At 51.1% G+C, this 26,912-nt stretch overlaps 1 protein-coding gene across 1 annotated transcript; it reads left to right on the top strand.

Annotated features, from left to right (window-relative positions):
• Positions 1-5,679: 5,679 nt before the first annotated feature.
• Positions 5,680-25,597, top strand: LOC104460836 (PH and SEC7 domain-containing protein 2-like; the record flags this gene model as incomplete). Its single annotated transcript, XM_010083480.1, has 6 exons — positions 5,680-6,200; positions 14,067-14,555; positions 15,948-16,142; positions 20,792-20,872; positions 21,437-21,549; positions 25,539-25,597. Coding segments are annotated over exons 1-6 (1,458 nt in total), but the record flags the coding sequence as incomplete, so codon positions are not given.
• Positions 25,598-26,912: the final 1,315 nt, after the last annotated feature.

The raw sequence follows: 26,912 nt of genomic DNA, 5'->3' as shown, positions 1-26,912 counted from the left end.
AAATAAATCATTTTCCACCAGCCATTCAGCTTCAACAAAAGCTGGGAGACTTCCAGAGCCAGTCTCTGAAAGAGCTGCTGTGTGGTTTCCAACTCCTCACATAATCAGGGCAAACTTTGCTGCATCCCTGCCCACCCTCTTTGGGACTGGTGCTTTCCTGCAGTAGGTGCCAGCCTAGATTTGCTGGCCGCAGTACAAATCCAGCCATCATCCCAAAGTAAGTGATGGGGCATTTCTGCTCTCCTCCCTCCCAACCAGTTCTTCCCCATCTTCTCGTGGTCCCGGGGCTGTGCAGGACTCTGGGGCAGAGCGGGGCTGGAGCAGGGAGTTGGTGGCTGTCCTGCATTGCTGTCCTGTGGCACTGGGCACATGACACGTGGTGAGCTGCTGTTGCAGGGATTCTGATAAACGAAGCTAATAGCATTCAGCTTGCTTGGATCTGGGCTGCAAGAAAGGGCAGCATCAGGGGGCCACAGGGGATGGGATCCTCAGTCCCTTCTTCCTCTCTGCCATCTTGCAGTGGAAACACCAAGACCAAGCACTGGGGAGGAGGTGGAAAAGCTATGGTTAGGACTGGATCATGGATACCTTGGCTTCCCTTAGTCTTTCCTACAGCAGAAATAGCCTCTTTCCAACATGAATCCATGGTCTTCTGCTTATGTGAGCCTTACAGAGCTGGTCGGGTCCATATCATGGAACTGCAGCTTAACAACTGGCTACAGCTCAGCAGGGCCATTGTAGCCACCAGTGTGAACAGTCCAGGCCGGGACATGTGCCAGGTCATTCCCTTTTCTTGTCAGCCCCTTTTTTGTATGCTGACCCATGTTACATCTGCTGGAGGCTGGGAGCAGTGGATATGCATGGGATGCTCACCCTACCCACGGGACACAGGGAAGCAGCAGTCACTTGAGAGGATGCCTGAGCCTGCAGAAAGGGCAGGACTTGTGGTTGTGTGAAAATCCACTGGTGGGAATCCAGACAGCACCTTCCAGCCCTTACCTGTGCCAGAGAGCACTCTGCAAAGCAAAACATAAAGAACAAGCAGGGACATGGGGGATATCAGCCTGTGGTCCAACTCAGTCTCCTGTCTGTCAGGCTGTAGTGCTTTGGGGCAACAGAAAGGAGCCCCAGAGGGGGACTTCTGAATACCCACACCACCCCTTCCCCCTGTGATGCAATCACCCCTTCCCCCTGTGATGCAATGCATCCTCTCCCAACGGCCTGGTTGAAGCTGTGGCTGCTTTGGGCCAGAGGCTGAGCTGCACTTTGATGCTTTCTTAGAGTTAACAGAAGGGTGTTAAGAGTCCGTCTTTGGACTCTATCCAGCATTGGTAACCCTCCAGCTATTTTCTGGAGGCAGATGTGGACAGTTGCAACCAGCTGCTCACCCTCGGTTGTCTTCTTTTGAGTCCAAGTTGTGGTATCACAGACTGCCTCCTCTTCCCTTTGCCCATGTGCCTACCCCACATGGCTGGGGAAGGCAGCAGCTCACACATGAGCCCTGCCACACGTGGCTGTGTCATGGGGTTGTAGAGTGGGAGAGACTCTCTGCAGCTAATGTGGGACACACTGCCCAGGCTGCACAGTTGAGTGTGGCAGGAGTCAGCTGCATGACTTCAGTATGAGGCATCACCATGGGCAGTTGGAAAAGGAACCATGGCCCATTACAACCCAACCTCACAGTTCCTCTGGAGCTTCTGGGAAGCCTCAGCCACCCATAACCTGAGTCTGCTTCAAGTGACTGTCACCACAAGCATAAATCACATAGCTTGTTGGGTAATTTGTGATGGGTTTATATACACTCTATACACTCAGCTTGCCTGCAGACTCCAGGTGCACGACAGCCTCCATCCATGTGTGTGCAATGGAGGATGGATCCAGCAGCAGACATACAAATCTCAGAGGGGTCAGGAGGCTGTGAGAGCCCTGGATCTCTTCTCCTGGCTCTGCTCAGACCAGTACACTGGAAGCTGGGAGCTGATGGTCTTCCTGGCTCAGCAATAGTCTGTGCATGTATACCCCCAGGCTTCCCTGGTGCCCCTTCTCCAGCAGGAACCCAGGCCAAGGAAGAGCATGCCCAAAGGTTTAACTATTGACTCTTCAGCCTCCTATGGCCCTTCCTCCAGACCATAAATGTCTCAGTTAGACTTCACAGAGGGTAAACCAGAGTAGGCATAATGCAGTAGTTTATATGTAAGAACAGAAATGGTTTGTTTTTTTTTTTTTTTTTAATATGAATATAACTTGGTTAAAGTCAGGAGGAATGGATGGGACATCACACTTACTAAGGTTTGCCAACATTTCTTACTCAGGCCTGTCTCCTAACCACATTTAGCTTCCTGTTTTCTGGTTGTGTATAGCTGTGCCAAGCTTTAGCTGTTGGAGTGGAATTTAGCTTGGGTGGTGTCTGGTTCCTACTTCAGATATTGGATGGATGGCAGGGAGGTGGGGAATTTCAACCCAGACACTTTGGCTGCTTTTAAAAAATTGGACTCGAAAAAGCCACATTTATCTCATGTTAAGAAGAAGGCCAGCAAAGCTTTGCTGGAAAGGTTACTCCAAAAGTTTGAGTGTGGTCTCTGTGTTGCATGTCTGTACCGTGCCTTCACTATGGGAAAGTCAAAATTTGGCCCATGTTAGCTTTTCAGTCTGACTCGAGATTTCAGTGTGGTCATGCTCAGGAGAGTCTTGGTAGTTTTGCAGGTAAATTCCTTGAAGATGTTGCATTGGCTTGGCCCTGCTGTCAGTGCATGGGAAGACCAAGTGCTTGGGACTGATTTCCTGTCCTGGATTTGGTGGGACAGAGATTTGCAGGTCTTTCCTCTTCAATTGGGATGGCAGAAGAACAAGCAAGAGGAGACTTGACCCACATGTGCGAACCTGGGGACTGTCCCAGGGGGTTGTTTTCACCTCTCTTGGGAGGGCTCAGCTCCTGTGGGTGGGATGCCGGGCCACAGGACACTGACGTGCTGGTGTTCCAGGAAGCCTAGCCTGGCCTTTCTCTTGTCAGGGAGAGGCAGGCTGGCTGAGAGAGGGGCCAAAGGCCCACGAGAGCAATCCCAAGAGAGGATGTAAGCTGATCCCTCCACAGGGACTTGACACAAATATCTGCTGCCAAGCTCCCCCAGCCAGGGCTCTCTCCAGCCAGGTGGCACATCTGGGGACTGATCCACCCAGCCTGAGGTAGACCTCTAAAAGTGCACAGGCAATGCTGCCCTGCCTGTCTTCATCAACTCCATAGCAAGCCTGGCCCGCTAGCTCAGGCAGGTGTCTGTTGATGGCACACGATCTGTGGTGACCAGACACAGTCCTCCAGCCTGGGGTCACCTCATGGAGAGGCACCACCGTCCCCTTGCCATTCTGCATTGTACAATACACTCTGTAAGGGAAATGTCGCTATATCAATGATTTTGATAGTTCAGATTTGCTTACAATTAGCTCAAACACTTCTAGCCTGGCTCTTGGTTTGTTGGTGTGTCTGGGGAGGACTGTTGGGGAGGATCTGTCTGTAACACAGGTGTCTTTCTCTGTGGATCTGCTGGGTGGAATTGGACATTCAGTGGGCTCATTGTCAAGTTTCTCCTGAAACCTGCAACCACATAGTCCCTTTGCTCTTCTTTAATTGGTCAGGGAAGGACTTAATGAGGAAAGAAATCAGAAGCCCTTTCTAAGGATCACTGCTGCACTTGGCTGTTGTACTGCCATGGCTGAAAACCAGGGAGGACCAGAGCGTGCAGAGGGAAGACCACTTGAAGTGTTCTGCAAAGAATGGGCCGTGGGGTGGGTCTGGGAAATGGCCTGATATGGGCCAGCAGCAGGGTGGCAGGAGATCAGTGATGTTCTCCTCTCTGGCCTGGGTCTCACTTTCTCTGGTCCCTTGTTACAGGCAGGGATCGTGCATCTGTCGGAAGCGCCTGGCTGTGCCTAGTGCGATAGGTGCGGGGATGCTGTGTGTTCTGTGACAGCGGGGGATTCACACGGATGCACGTGGAGAAGAGGTAAAACCATCAGCATTGCCTCAAGGAGCCTGCTGTGGCATGCGCAGCCCTTGAGGACCATTTCTCCCCGTGCGGGGCTCTGAATCCCCCAGCCCACTTCGTCTCCCAGCTGTGGGGAGCAAGACACAGAGAGCCAGACAGGATTCCTGGGCTGTGGGACTGGAGCAAAGTCAGCCCGGGACTGAGGTTCCCCTTGGGATCTGTCCTGCTTAGCCATCAACTCAGCATGTACCTGTGTGGATCTGCCCATACCCGGGCTGTAGAGGGGCGTTTGGGGTCAAATCCCACCTCTCCCTTGTTCCTTGACCAGATGCAGAGGAATCATCAGCAGGGAAGAGGCTGCTGGTATCTCCACAGGGTGAGGGGCAGTAAGAGGGGAGGCAGCTGCAGCCCAGCACTTCTTGTTGTCAAGATCTAGTAGACCCCTGCACTGGCCAAGCAATTAGTGAGTTTACTGCTAATGAGAGCTGCAGCTCAGCAAGTCAGAGCACCCAGAGCCCATCGCTGACATCCAGGCACCCTCATGGTTTCTCAGAGGTGCTGTGTGATTCCTGGTTTACAAAGAGGGAAGCTGAGGCAGGGACTTCAAACGATCTGCTTGAGATGTGATTTGGGAACAGAGTTAGGGGATCCAGGGGATCCCTTCTGCCTGCTGAAATTGATGAGCCAGGCTTCTCGTGCAGGTGAAGATAGATACTGTTTTAAAACAAAATCAGCTGTTACCATGGCTCTGCCTGAGCACCATACAGAAACTCCTGCTTCCAGAAGAGACAAGTTCTGGTTGCATGTGATTGCAGCTGCACGGGTTACAATGGAGAAAAGCTTGGACAGCACTGTGGGGCTACACCCCATGGTGAAGGATGGTGCTTCTGAGACTTGCAAGCTTTGTATCAATGGGCATGTTTGCCAATAAGGTGCCTTTTTATCAGGAAACTGCTTGTCTCATTTAGTGCAATACAGTGTCCTTCCCTTGCCCTACAGAGAGAGCATCCCAGGATATATTCAGTAAAGACACTTTTGCTGGAGTCTTAGCTGGCAACTTACGACACCCTTCAGCAGTCCTTGTGTGTTGGGAAAAGGAACATATTACTCTAGCAGGCAAGAAGTTCTGCAGATGTGCAAAGTCAGCAGGGAGAAGCACACAGGTGGGCACATCACAGCTGCTTAGAAGTGTTAAAAAAAGAATCACACCTATCTCCTATTTCCCCTATTTCTGTCAGGCAGGGAATACTTGGTATCCAGCCTAGGAAAAGCAGTTGTGCCACATTCCTGTCCCCAAGCATGGTGCGGGTCCCCTGTGCTTGTGGCTGAGGCTGCCTGAGGGTAACGGGAGCAGCTGGAGAAGGTGGGTGCCCACACCTTGACGGCTTAGGATCACAACGGCAGATTTTCCTCTCCTGATCTCACTGTGCTGGATAACGAGTGCTAGTCTTTGCAAAAGCATCAAACCCCCCAGTATGGTCCTTCTTTGCTTTTACACTGAGGGGTTGGGAGGGGTGGGGGGCATTTTCCTGTGCTCCGCTTCAAACTGCTGCCCTTGTGAGCTGCTGTCGACAAGTCCGTGCCTTTCTGACAGCCCTTGTGGGCCCTCGTAATGTGGTTTCTTTTCCGTTGTAGGTAGTACTGAGCCTGAGCTGAGCGCGGGGAGGGAGCCCATAAGCGCTGGGACAACAAGCGGAATATGAGTGAGAACAGCCACTTTCCATGGTCTGACGCAGATCGCTGCGAGCTGCATTCCTCGGGCTCGCAGCCGGCTGCGCTGGCCTGGAGCGACAGGGACGAGCAGCTCAGCCAGGCTGCAGAGCCTGCCAGCGGGAGAGCCAGCCCCTGGGACGATGCTCAGCCCTCCCGAGGAGCGGACTGGGAGCACAGGGGCCAGGGGGATGAACGTCTGGAAGCGTCAACGGAGCCGAGCGAGAGGCAGGGTGTGCGGGGACTGGGGACGGGCACCGCCAGTGAGAGCAGCCGTGAGGACGGGCCGGCGCTGGTGAATGGTGTGGACACAGAGCTGACTGCGGGGCGGGAGCAGACGTCACTGCTGCAGCGGGACATCGGCGTGCCCAGCCAAAGCAGCGTGGATTCGGGGGAGAGGGGCTCCCCCACCCAGGAGATAACTAGCAAGGCCCTCAGCAGGGAGCGGTGGCACGACATCCTGGGATCCTCAGAAGCTCTAAGTGCTGACGAGCCAGAGGAACAGCTCGGGTGAGTGTGAAGCCATCGTAACATTGGCTCAGCGCTGGTTTATGTGTGCTGTTTCTCAAGCCTCCTTGGTTCGAGTTACTCTGCTCTGTGTGTAACTCATCAGTTTAAAAAGCTGCAGCTGCTCTCATGGCTGACGGCGGCTTTTCATTCTTTTTCTCTCTGGGTTTCTTACAGTGCTTTTCCCTGTTGCAAATGCAGAAAAGCTGTGATGAGAGCCAGTGTCTGCCCACAGAGTCACTAAAGCAAAGGAGAAGCTTCAGGGATCTCAAAAGTGCTGCACGCTGGTTGTGCTCACTTTGGGGGTGTCCCACTTGCAAGTTGGATGTTCAGCTGCAGCACTTACAGCAGAGTTACCCGAGATAACTTAGGACAAGTACGCCAGCCTGGGGATGATGGAGAGCCAGGCCTCTCTGAGAGGCTGGTGCAGTCTGGAGGTCCCTGGCAGCATGGCTTGCTCTAGCAGTCCCTGGTCCCTCAGTATCCAAAGGACCATGCTGTTAGTAACAGAGGGCATGGCACTGAGCTTTGCTCCCCGCTGCACCTCTGGCAGGTGTTACCGGTGCCTGGGTGGCACAGGGATAGCGGTTTGAGACAAGAGATATGGATTTCATCCTGTTCCCAAGTGCCTGAGATAAACCAGCATGTGTGCAGCACCCCCGATCTCTGTGTCCTCTGTACTGGCAGCCTGACTTCATGTGAGAACTCTCCAGTCTGGGGGACACTCACGCCGGTGCAGTGTCCATGGCTGATTTTATGCCTCTGCAAGTGCCTAGACCTCCCTGGGGCTCTGCAGGTTGGGGGCTGAGGGGAAATGGTTCGTCACTGGGATGAGATGGGGTGCTTCCCATGCCACTCCTGTGGGAGTGCTTCTCTTTGCTACCAGAAATCTTCCAGGGGTCTGTGTTGTAGCCACCTGGGGTTGATGGCCGCTGTGAATCCTATGGCCCTGCCTATGTGGCTGCCCCAGCATGGGAGAGATGCTGCGAGCAGGATGGGAACTGGAGAAGAGCAGCAGAGGTTGTCACAGAGGAGCATGGCCCCCTTAAGAGGAGAAGGTATGAAAAGGACAGGGGGGCCAAGAGGGTCCTGTGAGTCACCTCCTAGTTCTAGTCCAGTGCAGGCTTCAGGCTGAGCCGTTTGTTCAGCACACTGTCTGGAGCGTAGGCAGGAGTGTCAGCAGAGCTGGGAAGCCACAGAGAGTGTGGGCTGATGACAGGCATCCCGAATTCATTGTGTCTCTAGTGTTGAACAGGCTCCCCTACAAAAAGCTGGTGGTTTGTTTTACCCAAGACCCCAGCAGCAGGGAGCAGCCCTGTTCCCACAAACACAACTGAAGGTATTGAAGAGGAAGAGTGTCCAGTGCAGGCTGCTGATGTCCAGAGAGCTAGGAGAGTCTACCCCAGGCAGGTCCCACCAGCCCCATAAGCTATGCTGTCAGGTCTTGGAGGTCTGCAAGTCTCTCAGGTTTCAAGGGAATCATATTTGCTTGGTCTGTGGCTCCCTGACAGAGACTGAGAGTTCAAGAGGAAGCTACCGGTGGTGAGTGAATGTTGCTACAATCACTGGAAGTGCAATTATTTTAAGGTACTAAGGCACGAATTGGGAGAAGTGGCAGGCTGAGGATTTGGAGATGATGCAGACTGACTGGGCTTTACACGCACAGCCCATGATCTTACTCTTTAAACTTATTCACTTGAATAGCAAATAAGTCTTTTGGGAAACTGAATGCACAGGGGACAAGTCACACACTATATTCAAAGGCAGAAGGGCAGCTGGAAAACTTCAAGGACACAGCTGAAATCTGTGAAACCGCTTATTGCCTAGGGATCGGGTTAGCTTGCTGTGTTTGAGCTCCTTAGTACTTTGACCACCTATTTTTAGGCTAAATGGCAGAAACATGTGTCTGGGCAAAACACAGCACGGAGATGGTCTTTCCTGACCATAGGTGACTATCTGGCTCTCCTAGATCAATGTGGGTCAGGAGTAAAAAAGCTGACAGTTGGACAGAGCCACCAGTAGGTTACTGTCATCCTGCATCATCTCTGAGTTTCCCCAGTTCTTTCTTTACTCCCCTTTGGTATGTTGCTGTTTCTGTTATGACCCATTCTGAATATAGGAGAACCTGGGGTTTCTCTGTCTCTGGCCTAATGTTTTACTGATGAGCAGTCAACGATTTGTTCTTGGGGAACAAATCACTTTTCATCTGCAAGTAGATGCTCATATGATGAATTTTGTCCCTGGGTCTTAATGTACTTTACAAGAAGGGACTGAGTCTTGCTCTTCCCACTGAACCAATGGAGAATTAACAGGGAAAAAGTCATCCAAGGTCATCAACTCCATGGTAGGTCTGGAGAAAGAAACCATGATTGCCCTGCTGAAGGTAGGTTAGCTCATCTATGCAGGAAATGCTTGTTAAAAAAGTCAGGGAAAAAGACAAAACTTTAGTGCTTGTGCTTCAATTTGCATTAACTGAATCCTTTTTGCCCCTTTTTTAGTTTATCCCATGCCACCCACTGGCATGCCAATATGCCATTTGTCAAAGCCCTATTTTCCTATCATTGTGGCTCTGTTGCCTAAAGGTCTTTCCCCTTCCCAGAAGTCCCCAACATTGGTCCTGCTGGTCTCAGGGAGTTTGCATCTCTGCAGTCAAACCAAAAGCTTCACCAGTGAATGATATTCTCTGCTTCCAGCCCCATTAAATAATGCAGAAAGGTCAAACTTGTTGGTAGAGGAATCCCCACCTTTCTCTTGTAGGCGCAGTTAGTACCTGCAGGCTTGGGACTGCTGCCTTTGCCCACACATTTCCTCCCATGGCAACATGTAGCCGTTGAGCAATTCAAATTCCATTAAATAAAGTTTCAGAAAAACTTCCCAGAAATCCTTCAGCGCTCAGGCAAGAAAGTCTTGATTTCCATCACGTCCTTCTCTGACAGGCCTCCCCACTCCACCAATGCAGCAGACTAGGCTTTACTTTATTACAACTAATTAACCAGTGAGAAGTGAAATGTAAACAGCTCAGTGCATAAAAATCCAGTACGGTTCAGCTGCAGTAATAACCAAGTGCGTTGCTCTGCATGCCTTGCTGTAAGCAATAAAACAGCATTTCAGAGCTGACTGGGGAAAGCGGAACAGGCAATTAGATACAGGGTTACTTCAATATGCTCACAAAAGCTTGTGATTACCATGCAAATAAATATTCAGATCCTTATTTAAGTCAAGAATTGCCTTCCCTGCTGTGTAATAAGTAACGACGCTTCTCTGGGGGGAGGCTATGCCAGGTCCATCCACACGCGAGGTGTTTCGCTGTCTCATGCCTTAGCCTGGCTTTGCCTGAGTTAGATGCAGACGGTGCTCCAGGGCTCGCGTGAGCTGTAGAAAGTCTCTTTGTCCTCTGTCTTTGCTGGGACTACACAAGGAGAGATGTGATGTGCCTGACTTGTTGGTGCCCACTGACCCATCCAGGACCATGGCTCCTGCCCTGGTCTCTGCAGTCTGTCCCAAATTGCTGGAGCGTTTGTAGGGACACAGACTTTCTCTCTTCATTACCTGCTGTACAAGTTTGGGCTCAAGCAATAAATAAAGGGCTGGAAAATACAAGCTCTGTGGTGTGAACAGTTAATGGCAAGGACTCTGTTCAGTGTCATGAGAGAGCGCAAGCTGTCTGACTTGGGATTATGGCAATGTGGGACCTGCTAAGTAATATCTAGTGCTTCTTGGCTCTTGATGGGCTTAATACCCAGGAGCAGCCAGGAGAATACCTACAGGCACAGCTGCAGTGCACGACGCCCCTGGGAAACACACGCTGTGCACCAGACCTTGCATGGCCTCCTGCATGGGTGCTCCTGCACAATGGCACGCTGGTGATGGGAGCGAAGCGATACAGGCAAGGGCACTGTGATGGCTCTCTGTGAGGACCTTGGGAAACCACAAAGGCCCAGGGTTTTTCCTTCATGTGTGGAGGACACATACTCTATGCAGGGGAGGGGATGTGCAAGTTCCCTGGGGACGGGGGCTGTTGCAAGGAGTTTGGCAAAGGGGCGTAACACCCACCGCCGGGTGCAATTAAGGCTGTGAAGTACTTCCTGTCTCAAGGGGACAAAGTTTTCAAAGTTCCTCCTGCTTTGTGGAAGGAGGGAATCTTTTCTGTACGCAAAGTCATGGCCAGGCACTGCAGTTCGCCCTGCGAGGATGGGTGGATTTGTAAAGCCAAGCATTCCTGAGGATGAGGGGCCTTTGGGCTGCAGCAGACGTGGAGCTGCTGCTTTCTGCCTCACTTCTGCTTATGTCCGGTTTGCTGCATGGCCAGCTCTGCTGAACTGGATCAGAGTTTTCTTAAGCCTCGAGCTCCTGAAATCAAGGGATTATGTGGGTCTACAGGTTCAGGTAAGCTTTTACCCATGCGGTTGCAGAGATAGGTTTGAAAACAGCATCTCTGATGGCTCACACCTCAGAGGGGACTTTCAAAAGGTGCAAAAACTTGCTCGTCAGGGCCTGTCAGGTCTCCTGAATGTAGTGTAAGCCACATGTGGTTGTCTCCCTCCTCGCTCTGCCCTTCAGGTGGGTCTGTCCTGCTCCCTGCTGTGCCAGGATCCCCTGTTTTTGCCACAGCTCCCCAGCACGCTGGCCTAGCATCCAGCATCATGAAGAAGGGAAGACAGCATGGCATAGCCACTTCATGGGACCCTGACCTGCTTGGGTTCCAGAGGCTCCTGGGACACTGAGAAACAGGAAACCTGCGAGCACTGGTTTGTCCTCTCCTCTTCAATGGCATTCGCCCTGGCACGTTAGAAACAGGAAAATCTGCCTCTGTTCAAATTCTTCCCCAAGTACACCTTTCTTGCAGAGATGGGAGACAAGAAGTCTGGTAGCTGACTTGTGCTCGCTCCTCACTGTCACAACGGGGCTATGTGCCCCACTGTCATTGCAGTCTTCCCTCCTTGCACTGGTTTTCTGTCAGTTGCCCGCTGTATCATGTCTCACACTGTGACTGTCTCTGGTTGTTGTGGATTCTTGGGGTGAGGAGATCCCTGTTGGCAGAGTACCTCCTGTCCTGCAAGCTTGAGTCTTTGAGCACACTGGCTGTAGCAAACAAAGGTGATAACCTTGAGGACTTCCCGATGTGAAGGGACGCCAGGTCCCATTTTACTGGCTGGTATTAGTGCTCGTGTAAATGCTGAGTTCTTGCTGCCCATGCTGATGGAGGATGACCAGTCCATCTGAGCATCACCACAGTATATGCTGTGCTGCCCATGAGCACTGGCTGCTCCACAAAAACAATGATGATGGTTCCCAGATGGATGTGTTATCATTGGTGTCAAGGTGTGCATTCACTAGCCCTTAGGGCTACTGTGTCCGGAAATGGCCAGCCATTTTCCACCCTGCCTGAGGCATTTTGAAGGACTAGGGTTTCCAGGAATGGATGACACTACATCAGTATATCTGGGCCAGTAAATTCAGGGCCTTATTAACCTGCTCTCCACTCAAGAGACAGCCTTCTCTCCTCACTACTTGCTTAGCTGTGCAGTGGAAATGCAGGCAAATCCCTCCTGCCTGGAGAAAAAGAAGTATCTGCCCCAGATCCTGTAATGCTGCGAGTCAACCTGGCTTCAGGGTTCCACTGAGCCTTGGCCCAAGCACGGCAGTGATGTTCAGGGGTCCATCTCCACCGTGAAACCAGGGAGCCTGTGTCTGTTGGACAAAATGGGCTGAATGTCTCTGGATTCTGTAAACTGCAAATACCTCGGAGCTGGAAACGTGGTTGGCTGCGGGGGCTGTCAGGAGGTGGTTGCTTTGCTTTCCCTGTTCTCTGCTGTCTGCTGGTGGAGGTGGGACACAAAGCTGTATCTCTCTACCTCTCTTTACCTTTGCTATGAGCAATTCCATAGAGTGTGGTGTGTGCCTCAGTTTCCTCACCTAAAAAGACTGAGCTGTTTTGTAAAGTGTATTGAGAAATGTCCAGATTCCTCTTAGACACTCTCATGGCTCTGCCATGTCTGAGTCACGAGTGTTTTGCTGCCTCTGTGCTAGAGCCACTACCTCCCAACATCCATTTCCAGGTGATGTGCAAGGCAGGGAGTGGGCTGTCACTGATGCCCAGTAGGAAACGTTACTGACAGTAGCTGGGTTTGGGCATGCACAGGGACAGCATCTCATTCACTGGCATGGGAAACTTGCTCATCCCTGATCCACCCCCAGAATTAATCTCAGGGAAACATATTCTGCTGCAAAGCAAGGCCATGCTCATGCAGGGGCACTAGGCATAGCCATGACACTGACACCGGGTTTCCAAGCTGACACAACCATAGTGAGGAGGTGCAGTGCATTGACTCCAACCAGCAAATAAGCACCTATCCACAACCATTCCTTGTGGGATGGGGTAGAGAATCAGAAGAGCAAAAGTGAGCAGACTTGTGGGTCAAGGTAAAAGCAGTTTAATAAGTGAAAGAAAAAAAAAAGTTATGCAAAAGCAATCTCTCACCATCTCCCACCAGCAGATCAATGCCCAGTCAGTCTCTGAGCAGTCTTCGAAAAGACCAGCCCCCCCTCTTTTTTTTTTTAGGTTTTCTTCTGAGAATGACATTATATGGGATGGAATATCCCTTTGGTCAATTCAGGTCAGCTGTCCCCGCTGTGTCCCCTCCCAGACTCTTGCCTACCCCCAGCCTATTTGCTGGGGAGTGAAAAACAGAGAAAGCCTTGACGCTGTGCAGGCACATTCAGCAACAGATAAAACATCAGAGCATGATCAAGGCTGTTTCAGTCACAGATCCAAACCACAGCACCATATGTGCTGCTATGAAGAAAGTTAACTCCATCACAGGCGGAGGAAAAGCAGCTCACTGTTCCCTTAGCTTTCCCCTGTATCACAGTGTGAAATGCTCGGTCCTGACAAAGCAACAGACAGCAGTGTCTGCTGGAAGCTGGGGGGCAGGTTTCACCTGAGAAACCCAGGGTATTCCAGGCAGGTCCTTGCAGCCTCATCTGTTCCAGGAGGGACAGAGCCCTCCCAGCTCTCCAGGGCTCCCAGCACAGGGGCTGTTGCTGGACTTGACTCAGGTGAATTCTCCCCAGTGTAGGTTCATATTGAGACGTACACTGGAATGAAAGTCCCTGCATTCAAATCCGAATCAGGATTGCTGAGAGTCATCCATGCTTCCCTGGAAGGTAGGCTTGTAGGTTCATGCATTTCACAGCCTTCTGTCATGCCTGTAACGCTGTGCCTGAATCTCACAGACTAGCTATAAAGCAGCATGGAGCCTCCCCTGCCTGGGTGTGTGTCCATCACCTTTTACATCCCTCTTGGTGGAGAGAAAACTATTTGTAGGGTGACTTGCACTTCTAGGGTGTCTTGTCTAAGAAAAATGCTTAAATTACAGCCTGTTAATTGTTCCTGAAAAGCTTCTGCTTTTTTTTTTTCCGCTATAGAGGGGGTCAAGAACATTTGCTGCTGACATAAAAAGTTAGATGAAATGGTCTCAATCTTAAGGATATTCATTCTTTTGAAGTAGCCATAATTGGAGGACTTGAAGGAAAAGATAACCTTAAAGGGAAAGATTAAATCCATCCTGGCAGTGGATCCAGAAACAGGTGTCAGATGCAAATGTCTCCAGTTCAGACTTTTTACTGGAACATGACCAAATTAAAGGTTGGCTGGGCCCCTGGGATTGCTTATCATAAAACTGTGCCTTCTTCAACTCTAGAAGCTTGTAACAAGATGGGGAACCAGGCAGGTTATACCACAGAGAGGTCCCAAGGGCCTATAATCACAGCATCCATTTCTACCTGCTATCTTGCCTCCTAGCTCCAAGTGGAACAGTGCAAGCAATTACCTTGACAGTGTTTTCTACATTTCCCCTTTTGGTCCAGGTTTGCTTCTGGAGATGGCAAGCTGAGCTGCAGTGAGGATGACAAGGAACATTTTCAATTCAAAGACATCAGGGATGGGTTCAGCTCAACTTTTGAGAAGATCGTTGAGTCTGACCTTATGAAGGGTACATACTACAGCAGCTTGGACTCTTTGGATGTCCTCTCTCTCACAGATGAGACAGACAGCTGTGTCAGTTTTGAAGCCCCACTCACCCCATTGATCCAGCAAAGGGTCAAGGAAAGCCCAGAGCTCTTGGAGCAGAAATTGACGGCCCAGCAGAGAGAAGCTCTTCACCACATGGCTGCTGAAAAGCAAGAACAGGCAGCAGCAAAGCCAGTGGAGGGGGATTTTGGGAGCCCTCTCAGGCACTCAATTACCAGCAGCAGATCAGAGAACGTGCTGAGCCGGTTGTCCTTGAAGAGTATCCCAAATGGGTTCCATGTGGAAGGGTCAGAGGAAGATGCCACCAAGATCATTAACTCCATCAGGTAAGGCAGGCTGGGAATTCACTGCACAAAGGGCAGTGATATAATAAGCAATAAGACCCTGCACAAGGGTCTTATGGGGTCCCAGTCCGGGAGCAGGGCTCAGAGGACATGACAGAGATGGAGCTGCTTTTTTTCTCCTTGTGCTTCCTCTCACGTGCTGTCATGGCAGAGAGGCCAAACACCACCAGGAAAAGCTTTCCTACCTGTAAGTTAGGACTACAGCTGGGGACCAAGGTCTCATGGCATTAAACCAGCCAGGCTCCAGAGGGCCTGTGTCCGAGTCCTCCCCGTTCTGAAACCCAGGAACCCATGCTGCAGGTGAGCTGCAGAGTCCTGAACCCAGCAAAAGCCAAGGCTCAGCACTCTGTGTCCACATTTGCTCTGGAGGGCACCACCACTCATCTGGCTGCTCACAAATCCTGTCTTTTCTTACAGCAGGCAAAGCTGGGGATCCTCTGGGTAGACCATTACCTTGTCTGTCTGACATCTGCAAAAGCCCTTGGGAGGTTGGAGCACTCAGGCACACTCCCAAATGTGCTCTGAAGTGCAGGGAAACCTCAAGGTTTCACTTAGTGACTGGGTGCTCTTTTAGAGGCCTCCCAAAGGTTCTCCTGCAGGCAGTGAGGAGATCAGTAGAGACTTCATGCTCTGGAACAGCTCGGACCCTAACCATTGTCCCTGGGAGGCAGCAGCTCATCTGCAGGGTGCTTGCTTGCATGAGGAAGCCAGATGATGAGCAGCCAGGTCATGGCAGAGCTGGAGCGAGACCATATGTCCAGGTAGCTATCAGGCCTTCAGTGAGTCACGCTGACCAAAAATGTGTGAATAGGTGCCATAACTGGCCTTAGGCAAGAAAATAAAGGGAAGCAGGCCCACCTACATGGTGCCGGTGGAGCTGCTCAGCGTGGTGTCTATGGAACTAGCTGGCCAGGGCGCCAGCCAGCAGCTGGCAGAGGAGCAGCCCCCCAGTGACAGCAGGTCTGGTGCAAGTCCCTTTGGCATGGTTTGTACAAGTGCAGTTTCTCATCCTTGGCAAATAATCTGAACTAAAAAGCATACCATCTAACCCTAAGATTTCCCAAGAGTTTGTTTCCTACCAGTGGAGAGAGAGAAAGCTTAGCAAGGTGTTGGGGCTGCTTGCTTTGAACGGATACATCCTCATTTCTCAGGGAGAAGTCACCTTCTCTTCAATCTTTTTCTACAAATTTGAAATTAAACGGTACTATTTAATTTGACCTGAAATGAAAGAGGGTTTGTCCAATGTCCTGTCCACAAACTTGGGGTTTTTTTGTATTTTTTGGTTAGGACAAGAAGAAAACAAAATGTGACATTTTCTGTGGCTTTCATTAAGTCACATTGCTGCTCCTTGAATTGTTTCTTGTTTCTGTGCAGTGATGCCAGCTTGAAAGATGCACTCTCAGACTCCGACTCTGACATGGGCAGCACAGAGCAGCTTGACCAGGGCAGCACGGACACCTTGGCGAATGGCTGCAGGGCGGATAGCGAGGCTGCCAAGAGGCTGGCCAAGCGCCTCTACAACCTCGAAGGGTTCAAGCGCTGTGATGTGGCACGCCAGCTCGGGAAAAAGTAAGTGGGGCTTTGGGTTGCACCCAACCTGCAAAGGGCTTGGCTGAATTGAGCATGGCCAGCAGAAAAAGCTGTGGTGGGGAGGGTCTGGGGGTGCACTGGTGGTGCTGGGAGGACAGGACAAAGGCAGGAAAGGACAAGCCTGCTGTTACAAGGGTTTCCTGGATGGAGTCGGGGCTGTTGGAGAGCCTTCCAGTTGAAACTGGTCCAAGCCCAATTCCCTTGCAATCTGAATCCTTCAAGTTGCTTGTGAGTATTGGGCACTGTCACGAGCTGCTGCCCACCAGAACCAAGAGCTTCCTGCATTTGGTAAGGACTCAGTGAGACCCTTCTAAAGCAATCCACAGGCTGAAGAGTTGGGGATCCAGACCTGGATTTGCACTGAGGTCCCTGCCAGTCCCCAGGCTTTTCATGTCTGCAACCCAAAATGTTCTTGCTGCAGTGCCTCCTGACCCAATCTCTATAGGCATGAAGGGTTTGATGGAGAGCCAGGTGCACACTGGAGGTCCAAGCATCTCAGCTGGTAGATTTTCCTGGGTAAGACAGAAGGGAAATAAAAAGTGTTTATTCGAAAGTGGGAGAGTTACAGAGATCTCTTAGAGACAGAGTAGCAGTAACGAATGCAGCAGTAACAGATTATTTTAGGATACCAGTGGGTGTGAGGACACCAATCCACATCATCCTTCTCCTGGATCAGATATAACCTGTGTTGCTGGGGTTTTTTTTTAGGTTCTTGAAATGTCTCACTCCTGTCCAGATCAGCAGTGCACAACTGTCCCTCAGCAAATACCCAAGATTTCAGTACCAAGGATCATCTGTAACTCCCAGCTTAGTCCTGGGGCAGAAGGAGCTCATGAATGATCTCCTAGAGATGCTCTTTGTGTCACCTGGCAGCATTCCCATTCTTCTCTTTGGCTGTGATTCTTGTAGCAGGTGCATCGCTGGTTGCTGCTGCTTCAAGTCTCACATCCTTCTTTCTTGCAAATTTGCCATGCCAGCTCACTGAGTTGGGGAAGTTTCAAGCAATGGGTCTCTGCGGGTGCATCTATTTCCCGTTGCTAGTTCCTGCAATCCTCACTCACACCTGCAATCCTCATACCTTGGAAAGCTGTTTGGTGACCCACATTTAGGAACCTTTGAAAGAAAAATTTTGTTTTCACCAGCTGGGTTTTTGATATCTGAAACACTTCCCAGCATAAGACCTGGATAGAGCTGCAGACTCTTGGACCACGCAGGTGGATTTGCAGAGCAAGAAAGAAAGAGGGATAGGGATAGGGATAGGGATAGGGATACAGATAGGTGTGGTTTAAGTTGGTCTTGCTCACTCAAGGCAACATAAGACCAACCTACAGTGGTGGGAGCAGGGTAAGTTTAAGTGATGCTTTCAGGCCAGCTCCAGGTAGGACGTGAACTGGCTAGGAGGGTTGTTCAAAAAGTAAAATCTCATTTTAAGGCTTTTTTTTAGCTCATTTTAAACCCTTTTTTTCCCCCCTCTTTGTGAACACTGACGATTTTATCAAAAAAACCAAAGAACAAACCAAAACCAAAACTATTCATCATTGTCAAACAAGGAGAAAAGAATTGACGATCAAGGAAATGGAGGCTGGATATCTCCAAACAGTTTCTTCCCAGCTGACACAATTCTGTGAAGTTAACCTCAAGTCCAGAAATTACTTTTGTCTCTCTGAAGAGCATGTGTTTTGGCAACTAAACTTCTCCATGGAAGATGCTTCTTCCTGGACTGGTCTGTGGCGTTGTCTCAGCTCTGTCACTACCCATGGCCACATGTCTCTTGCTGAATGGAGGCTGAGCTGTCTCAGCTGCCAGGCCATGAAGATGGTGGTGCCAGGCACTTCCTTGCAGGGTTTCCCAAGAGAGCACTGTGCTCACAAAACCATGCAGGCAGCTACAGAGCAGGCAGCAGAGCACAGTTTCAGCATCGTAGTGCACGGAGAACTGGGGGTCTGTCAGAGCCCCATGGGCAGTATAGCACGGGCACACAGCCTATTTTCTTCCCCTGGAGGTTAGATTAATTTTACTTAGCCAAACTTGTTATGGACAATCTTTTTTCTGACCCAGGTGACTGTGGCACAAAAAGGATCCTGGACACCACAGTCTTAGCTCTGTAGGACGGTGTGATTCAGACTGTAAAACAACACCCATCTGTGCATGTCCAGGCACACAGGAATGAAACTGGGAGAAAAGCCCAGGGCTCCCATGTTACCCCTGGGGTGGCTTGACCCAGCAGGTCAGTAAGTGCCCTTGGTGCCCAGACCTTCCCAAACCAGGCAGAGGGAGGAAGTGTCAAGCTGGGCGGTAAGGTGAGAGGAGGTCTGTAGAGGCTGTCTGTGTGGCAGGGCCACCAGCCAGAGGACACCAGACATGTCCCCATGGGAAATGCCTTGCTGTTCTTGTGGGGATGTCTTGTGGGGCAGTCTGAGCTGCATGTTGGAAGTGTCACCCCTTCCTGCAGGAGGGGCTGGGACTGGCACAGAAAGAAGGACAAATCTTGAATGAGGAAACCAGAGCAAGCTGCTAAGCCCACCTTAGTGCAGGCCATGGTCTTGCCCTGGCTAGTGTTGGAGCTCTGTGTCCCAGGCATGCCTGGGCTATGTTGACTGGGTCTGGAGTTCAGGGAGAAGGGTCCCATCAATGTCAGTGAGCCCCCAGCTAGACATAGGGGTTTGTTGCTTCCTGGGGGCTGGCTGCCTTCAGGTGTCCTGCAACACTGTCTACTTCCCTTGGCAGAGCCTGCAGTCCCTGCTTGGAGCTTTTCCTAGAAGAGAGGGACCAAGTCAGGCAACCAGGAAGGCGTGATGGGCACCCAGGCTGGGGACTGCTGGCACAGGTCACTTGTCTGAGGGGGCTCACAAATCCGCTATGGACACCCGCCTTCATCCTGCCTAATTATAGATCTAGTTAGGGATGTAAATTAGGGTGTAGGTCCCAGTTTAGGCCATGGAGATATCTCAAGAGCAATTCAGCCTACCCAAGATCTGTCCTGGGCTATAGACATGCCAAGTCTTTAGGCTTCAGGGAGCCTTGGGCAAGGCCAGTCCTCCACACCCAGCTTGAGGTTAAGTGGGGGGAGTCAGACACTCTCCTCCCCTATGGATTGCTGCTGTGCTGCAGTACGTGGCAGTTGTTGCTGTGTGCCTAGTGCCCGAGTGCCCAAGCAGGTTCCCGGGAGACCTGCTAAATAGGTGCCCAAACAGAAGGAATTAGACCTTATCTTCTGGGAGACTACAAGTGCACATGTGAGGTGGGACCCAACCTGTGGAAGGGAGAGTGCTGGCTAGTTCCCCGCACTGGCAGAGCCAACGCATGAGGTCTTCTGCAGATTTAAGAACCACAAGGATCCCAGTGGAGGTCTGGGGCTTGCTTGGTTCTGCTTGTTCTTTGGCACAGGGGGAAGATGTGGTGACATCTCCTTCCACAAATGTGTGGCCATCTTCTGCATCTCGCATCACCTGGCTGTGAGGTTCCAAGACAAGTGGAGAAGTCTCCCTGGGAAGCCGGCAGGAATCTGCACACCCATCGTTGTGGCACTGCTTCAGACAGACTAACCTGGGGGGCCACAGGGCCATGACGACATGTTCTGTCTCAGAGCTAGCAATCCCAGATTATGATGGTTTTATGTGTGTGAGGCCTTGAGGCTTCGTACATCTTTGAAATAGTCTCCTGTGCAAACTCCAGCACCAATACTTATGTCCTGCCTGTCAAAACTCGGCCTGGACCTCTCCCCTGGAGCTGTCATGCTGCTCTGCTTGATTGTGCTGTGTGTCATGCTCCTGAACAGCATCTACGCCAGAGGCTTTACAGCATCCACCTCACAGCAGATGAGACAATGCTGTAGGAAAATCAATGAGTTCTGCCTGTGACATGTCCCGGGGTGAAACTGGATGTGCAATGCTTAACAATACACTTTTCATTTTGTGGGGAGAAGGAAAAGGAATTGTATATGGCAAAGGCTGAACATACTGAGCTCACCTCCCATTTCTTGCCAGCATTCATTGATTATTCTTGCACTTCTGCTACCTGAGTTATGCAGGTAGAGGAACTTAAAAGCACTTAAAGCAACATGTCTCCAGGCATCCTTCAAAGGGAATGGTTTCTGGAGAAGCATTCAGGGGTGAGCAGGGCCAGAACCTTGACTGAGCTCTCCTGCTCCAGTTCCCAGGGGCATTTGTCTGAGATGCGGTGAGAGGGTGGGATGAGAGCCAATGTGGAATGGAGAGCAGGAATATTGCAGCAGGAGGGGACACGTCCAGCAATGGGGGAGGGCTAGCTAAGGGAGAAGGTGCCCGACAAGCACAGGACATCCTTATGGCCTCCTCTTCCTCCTGGCTGGGTTGGGAGGAGGCTCTGCCTGGCCAGCAGCACGGCAGAGGGGGCACTGGGGGCAGGCATCTCTCATGCTTAGGTGTCTAGGGCTGGCAGCCACAGTGCTAGGCTGTGGGCATGTTAGGGTCCTTTGGTGGTCTTCCAGCAGCTGTTCAAGCTGTGAGAAAGCCCCCTGGGTCTGGGATCACGTCTGCAGTGTCTTGCTGGGATTTTGGGCTGGCCAGGAGGCAGTAGGCTGCTGTTCCTCTTGTAGACAGTGTCTTCTTCCCTGATGAAAGGGCTGACTACTCCCTCTCTAATTACAGTAACGAATTTAGCAAGTTGGTAGCAGAGGAGTATCTCAGCTTCTTTGACTTCACTGGCCTGACCCTTGACAAAGCACTCAGGTGAGCTGGTCTCTGGCACTCCCGCGTAGGGCCCGGGCTGGACGGAGCGGAGCAGCGCGGTCGGTTTCTCCTCTGGGCTTCCCAACGCCCTGGAGGCTGTCCGTGTGATCGGAGCAGGGACTGGGGGGAGCTCCAAGCTGTCATTTAATCTTTGCTTTGGTGTCACGTTTGGCATAAGGTACGGCCATCAAAAGTGGGTTTTGACAGGAGAGCCCACAGCCTGCTTCCCCTTGGTGGAGAGCAGCTTTCCCAGGAAGCCCATCCCATACGAAATCAGAGAAAGTGGGAACAACTTCTTCCCTTGGGACAGACAACCCATCCTGGTCCCATCAAGCCAGAGGTGGGTCAGATCTCAGCTGGCAGCATGTTTCCCTATGCAGCTCAGCTATGGCTCCACAGACGCCCTTTGCATTGCATCTGCAGGGCCCCGGGGGTGTGCAGGCTGGGGGGAGGAGAAAGGCCTTCTAGCTGCTCTAAGGACCCTCTTTCCATCTCCCTCCTTAGCATGGATGCTGCCCAGCAAGTTGGCCCACGACATCTTTAAGTATCACTTTCTCTTTGCAGGACGTTCTTGAAAGCGTTCCCACTGATGGGAGAGACGCAGGAGCGGGAGCGAGTACTAATCCACTTCTCCCGGCGATACTGCCAGTGCAACCCAGAGGAGAGCACATCCGAAGGTACCGCTTGCTTTCTTTGGCTCTAGTGTCCGTTGCACACCCACCGTGGATGTGTGTCACTCAGTGTAGGTATAAAACCGGCCATCCACGTCTGGCCTGAATAGCACACACTGGGCAGGCAAGGCTGCAGCTTCTCCCTTTCCCTGGGATCCTGCCCTGATGATTGTCCCGGCCCTGGGAGAGACTGGGGACACCAGGTGCTGTACAGATGCCTCCACGAGTGACAGATGAGTCTCCTCGTGATCTGAGGGTCTGGGTGTGGGCTCTGAGGGAGCTTTGTCCTCTCAAGTACTTATAAGCTGTGCTGAAGACAAGCTGCTCAGCTGTAGCCTGGATCAGTGGCCATGCTTTGCCCAGCACCAGGGGAGGCGGTGAGTGGTTCTCAGGAGCTGCAAAATACTGCAGTCATGGCTTGCAAAGTGGGTGCTGGCAGTGGACAAACGAGTGGCTGGTGCTAGCTCAGCACAAGACCTTGTCCATTGAAAGGAAGAAGACATTTCCATGCAGATTGAGGAAGGCTGTTGGCTTGCCACACACAGACGTGTTCCTTGCATCTACAACTGAAGAAGGAGAAAGCACAGCTGGGTAAAATTCTGAGCTCACTGGAGTTACAGATTTTGTTAGCTACTTTTAACCCTTCCCCCCCCCCCTTTATTTTTTTTGAGTAGATGTATTTTATTCTGACATTTTTAAATAGGAAAGGTCTTTCCTGGTACACGTATGCACACACACACAGCCAGACATGAGCATGTTCACATTTGCACTCAAATAGATGCCACTACACACCTGCTTATAGGCATCTGGACATGCCCCCATGGGTGGAAATCAGGCTGCAGTCCAGCTCTCTGTTGGCACCGTGGCAGTGCCAGTTATTCCACCTCCACCCCGTTCAGCGTGCAGTAAGCCAGCTGTGCTTGAGAGCTTGACTCCATCTTGCAGGCTCCCCAAAGAGCAGCAGTGCCCAGTGTCACGTGAACCCTCCAGTCCCTCTGCCAAGCAAGCTGGTCACACGTTATTCTCAAAATAGGATGATGTCCTTGCTTTTATCAGTAGCACCCCAAACAAGTATAGGCTTAGATTTAATTTCCCTGTGCTTGTGTGATGTTCTCCACACACTGATGCAAGTAAGACCTTCCCCAGGAAGGGTTCTCTGCCTGTAGACAATAAGCTGCAGGCTTATTTCAGCAGCAGTCCCCAGCTGAAATAGCCCAAAATGCAAAGTCCTGACCTCTCTTCAACACTTACCCCTGTAAGTGATCCCCAATTCTATTGTAGCCACCTCCCACCCCTACAGAGAAGGCCCTTGGGACCCTTTCTCCCCTTCTGGTCGCAGGTGTCTAACACCCATTGTGAGGGCTGATGCATGCACACACCAACCCGAGCAGAGGGGGTCAGACCTCCAATGCCGTCCCACAACCTTCAGTATGAGGGCATTTGGAGGTCAGTGACTACTTACACAGTACACAAGCTTTGCCATGTGGCAACATGGGTTACAAAGCTGCCGATGGAGCCACGCTACAGCAACTGTTAGAAGAGAAATGAGATCCCAGTTCTGAACACTCTGCGAGAAGATATCTGCTAATGCAAGCACAAATGAAGCCAGAAAGCTAAACTCTGCCACAACTGGCCTGCAGTGGAGATGTCACTGCTGCTGGCAGGCCCTGTTCTGAAAATACTACACTCCTGGTAAGTACAAAACTATTAAAGAAAACTGGACCTGAAACACATTGCTGCTGCAGCTGTCGTGACCTATTCATTAACATTTAGGGCCACAGCACTGTCTGTGATGGTGGCAGGACATTTCACAAGGCTGGGCAGGACCACTTTGTGCAGACCAAATGTAAACTGAATGAGTCCCAAGCAGGACAGAGCTGCGCTCAGTATGGGAATTGAATGGGGCTGGAAAAATATTATTATAATCCAAGTACTACTTGATGAGATCGAGGGAAGCAAAGTGGATCCTTCAGGTCACATCTTCTGCAGATACTGGAAGAGCATGCATGAGATGTATGGTAATTTGAGAAAGCTATTGCGAGCTCTTTCTTCAGGAAGCGATTCCTTCTTGTTGCGTCCAGACTAAACTTGCAAAGAATGTTCCACCAAGATGAAATTTGAGCCACTGTGTATTATTTAGATTTCTAAAGAAACACTTCTGGCTGGTCTATTGGCATAGAGGAGTGATAGAGTCGAGACAGTTTGTCTGGAGGTGATCAGGCAGCTGAGAAGGTCTTACAGCCCTCTAAGACATTTCAGGATGTTGCTACCTGCTGATGCAATAACTCCTCTGCTGATGGAGACATCGCTGTTGCAACACTTCAGCCTGCATGATGGGACGCTGCAAATGAGGGTGGCAGAAGCTCTGACCTGCTGACCACTGAGTGGGGTGGCTGGGTTTTCTCACAGAGGGTGGTGTCTTGGACACATTATTAGCGTTTTCCTGTACTGATGAAGCCCAGACACAGAAGATCTATGTGTTTGGGTTCTGACACTGTGTGAGCCAAGAGAAAAGGTGAATGCAACTGCACCAAGAAACGGCAAGAGAGTAGCAGGTTTTGGGACACCAGCTCCACCTTGGGGCCATGTGGGACATGATTTACCCGACCAAAGTGATACAGTAAAGCCGGGTGAAGATGTCAGCCCAAAACCTCCCACAGAGACTCCAAAATACACACTGGGGAGGCACATTGTCCTAAGTCCAAAGCTGCTTCTTGTGAAAGCGAAGGAAGCGTCTTCAGAAGTGATTCTCTCTTGAAGGGGGATGTCCATCACACCAAGTCCCCAGGACTGTCAGCCCTCATACAGAAATGAATGATGTTCCCATGAGATACCCTTCCTTCCTCAGAGACCGTGGTTCTTCCACAAAAGGGAGAAGTTCACGTGCTCGGTTGCCTTCATCCTGGGCTCGTGTGTGTTCAGTTGCCTTTAGCTGGCGGTGTTTAGACTTGGCTGTGAGCTTGGGGTGCTCAGGGCTTGTCACTATTCCACACAAATGGTGCCATTGTTTAGTGGCTGACCAAGATGGGGACAGGCCACAGCTGGCTGGCTGTGACTGCACATCTACCCCCTCCAAGAAGAGGCCAGTGCCACTTCCCCAGCCAGGCCTGGGGGTAAGTCAAGGCCTGACCCTAGGACACCAATTCACAGAGCAGCATCCACTAGAGAAATAGATAGAGAAATAAGCCAGGAGCATCATGTCATGTCTGGTTTGGTCTATGGAGGAGCCCATCAGTGTGAGCACACAGAGTCATGCCAAGAGCAAGGCCAAAGACCAAGGCAGTAGGAGTTCTGCCCCTGCCTCCTCCCTGGTGCTCTCTAGCCCTTTTGTAAGATCCTTGCAAGGAGCAGTTCATGTGCCAGGATGCATTTGCATCTCACTGTTGTGAGGTGGTGTGTGCAGACTAGTGTCTTGGCCTTGAAGAGCTTCAGGACACAGTGTGGTTTTGAAATAACAGCAAGCCACCAGGCTACCTGGTACAGAAGAGGGTGCTGTGCTGTCTCAGATGGAAGGAAAACTTTGAGTTTTATTAAGTCAGAGAGCCCAAAGTGCTCTCCGTTTGTTAAACCACTCAAAAGTTTACAGGCTGCCCAGGAACAATGGCTAAAGACCTCAGGACAAACCCCTGAGGTGCTTGTGATCAAGTCAGGGAGAGCTAGATCTGTTTGCCCAGGTGTCTGCCCCGTTCTGCAACAGCATTGGCACAAAATGGATATGGAAGAAGACTCATCAGAAAGTCTGGTCTTTAGACAGCCATTGACAAAACTACTTTAAAGCCAATTACCTGGTGATTGTTTCAGGAAAAGGTAAAGTTTGAGAGAACAGCAGATTTTTTTTTTTTTAACTATCTTATGCAGTTGAAAGAAATAGGTATTCTTCAGGGTCCTCAGTCATAGCAGCTAGCCTTGATTTTGCAATGGGTGGGTTGTCAAGACAGCGAACACTGAAACCATGTGGGAAGGCTAGTAGTCATACCGACTGTTGTGTGTTTCAGATGGGATTCATACGCTCACCTGTGCCCTGATGCTGCTAAACACGGACCTTCACGGCCATGTAAGTAGTATTTGGAGATGCATCCTTCCTTTTTACCTTCCCAGTATAGAGGTCTGTCTCCTTACGCAGGATGTGTTGCTGGAAAATTGAGATAGGCTGGCAGAGAGTCCTCTGACCAGCTCCAGGGGGGGATTTTGGGTGCCAGGACCAGACCTGGGGACAGTCCTCTTGGAGTCAGTCCGCACTCAAGCCAAAGGCATGTCTCCTGATGAAATCAGTTATCTTACACAGGCACAGGCAATGCAACTTTCTTCCCAGGACTGTTGCATGCATCAGCCCTGTCCCAGGAGCTTTCATGGAGAGGTTTCCCCACCAGTCTCTATGGGGCTGGCAAGCAGCAGCACCAATTGTGCTGCTATTTCTTGTGGTGCAGACACCTGAGGCTCCCCTCCTCCCAGAAACTGCTGCAAGGGAGTCAGTGGCTTCATACAGGTTTAGATTTGAGCTTTCCTTCCCAAAAACATGAAGTCCCAGCTGTTCCTTTTCCCCAAGACATAACAGACTGGAGAGTTTCTGATCAGAGAGACCCCTGGACAAAGAGCAGGGTGAGCAGGGCTCAGTGCCTAAAGGTGTCGTTGGAAAACAGCAGAGGCTGTCAGACCTCTCACTACCTTGCAGAGGCTCTTTCAGGCTGCATAGGTTGGATTCGTACCTAAAATGTCAACCAGTGTGTTCCCAGTGTGCAGAGAGGAGAGCAGAGTGGGAAGAAAAATAACTGCAGAGGGGAGATGGGACGGGGCACAGGGGACAGCACTGGGACATTGTATACCCTTGGAGACCCCCACCATAGCATACGTCTGTGAGTATGCACAGACGGTGCCCTGCGCATTGATGTGGGTGGCGGTAGGCACCGCTGACTCCGATCTCCTCCCTGCTCTTCAGACATGGTGCAGGGCAGAGAGCATACCTGTGAGCCTCAGGGGTGGAAGGGCTCCTCAAGTCTCAGATCACCAAAATACCTTCTTTCATATCCCCTCTGAGAGCTCAGACCTGGAGCCACAGGCTCCCCAGGACTTGTGTGAAGATGAAGGAGGTGGAAGGGGGATGGCTTGAGATAATGGCCTGTGCATGTGAAACCCACACACCCTTTTTCTGCCCCACAAGCCCATGATTTCCAAGTGGTATCATCAGAATCCTCTTCTGCCTCCAGATTTTCTCTGCATTAGCCTGTTAATGAGGGGGCAGCAGTCACCTAGCTCTTTTTTTTGCTTACTGGTTGTGATAGGTTTGCCCTTGGCTGAAGGCCAACCCACACACTGTTCACTCAAACCTCCCCCCCCCCACCAAATGATAGGGGAGAGAATTAAAGGGGTGA

This window comes from Pterocles gutturalis, unplaced genomic scaffold (genome assembly GCF_000699245.1).
Source record: "Pterocles gutturalis isolate BGI_N339 unplaced genomic scaffold, ASM69924v1 scaffold46065, whole genome shotgun sequence".
Lineage (NCBI taxonomy): Eukaryota > Metazoa > Chordata > Aves > Pterocliformes > Pteroclidae > Pterocles > Pterocles gutturalis.
This window is presented reverse-complemented; position numbering and strand designations above follow the sequence as displayed.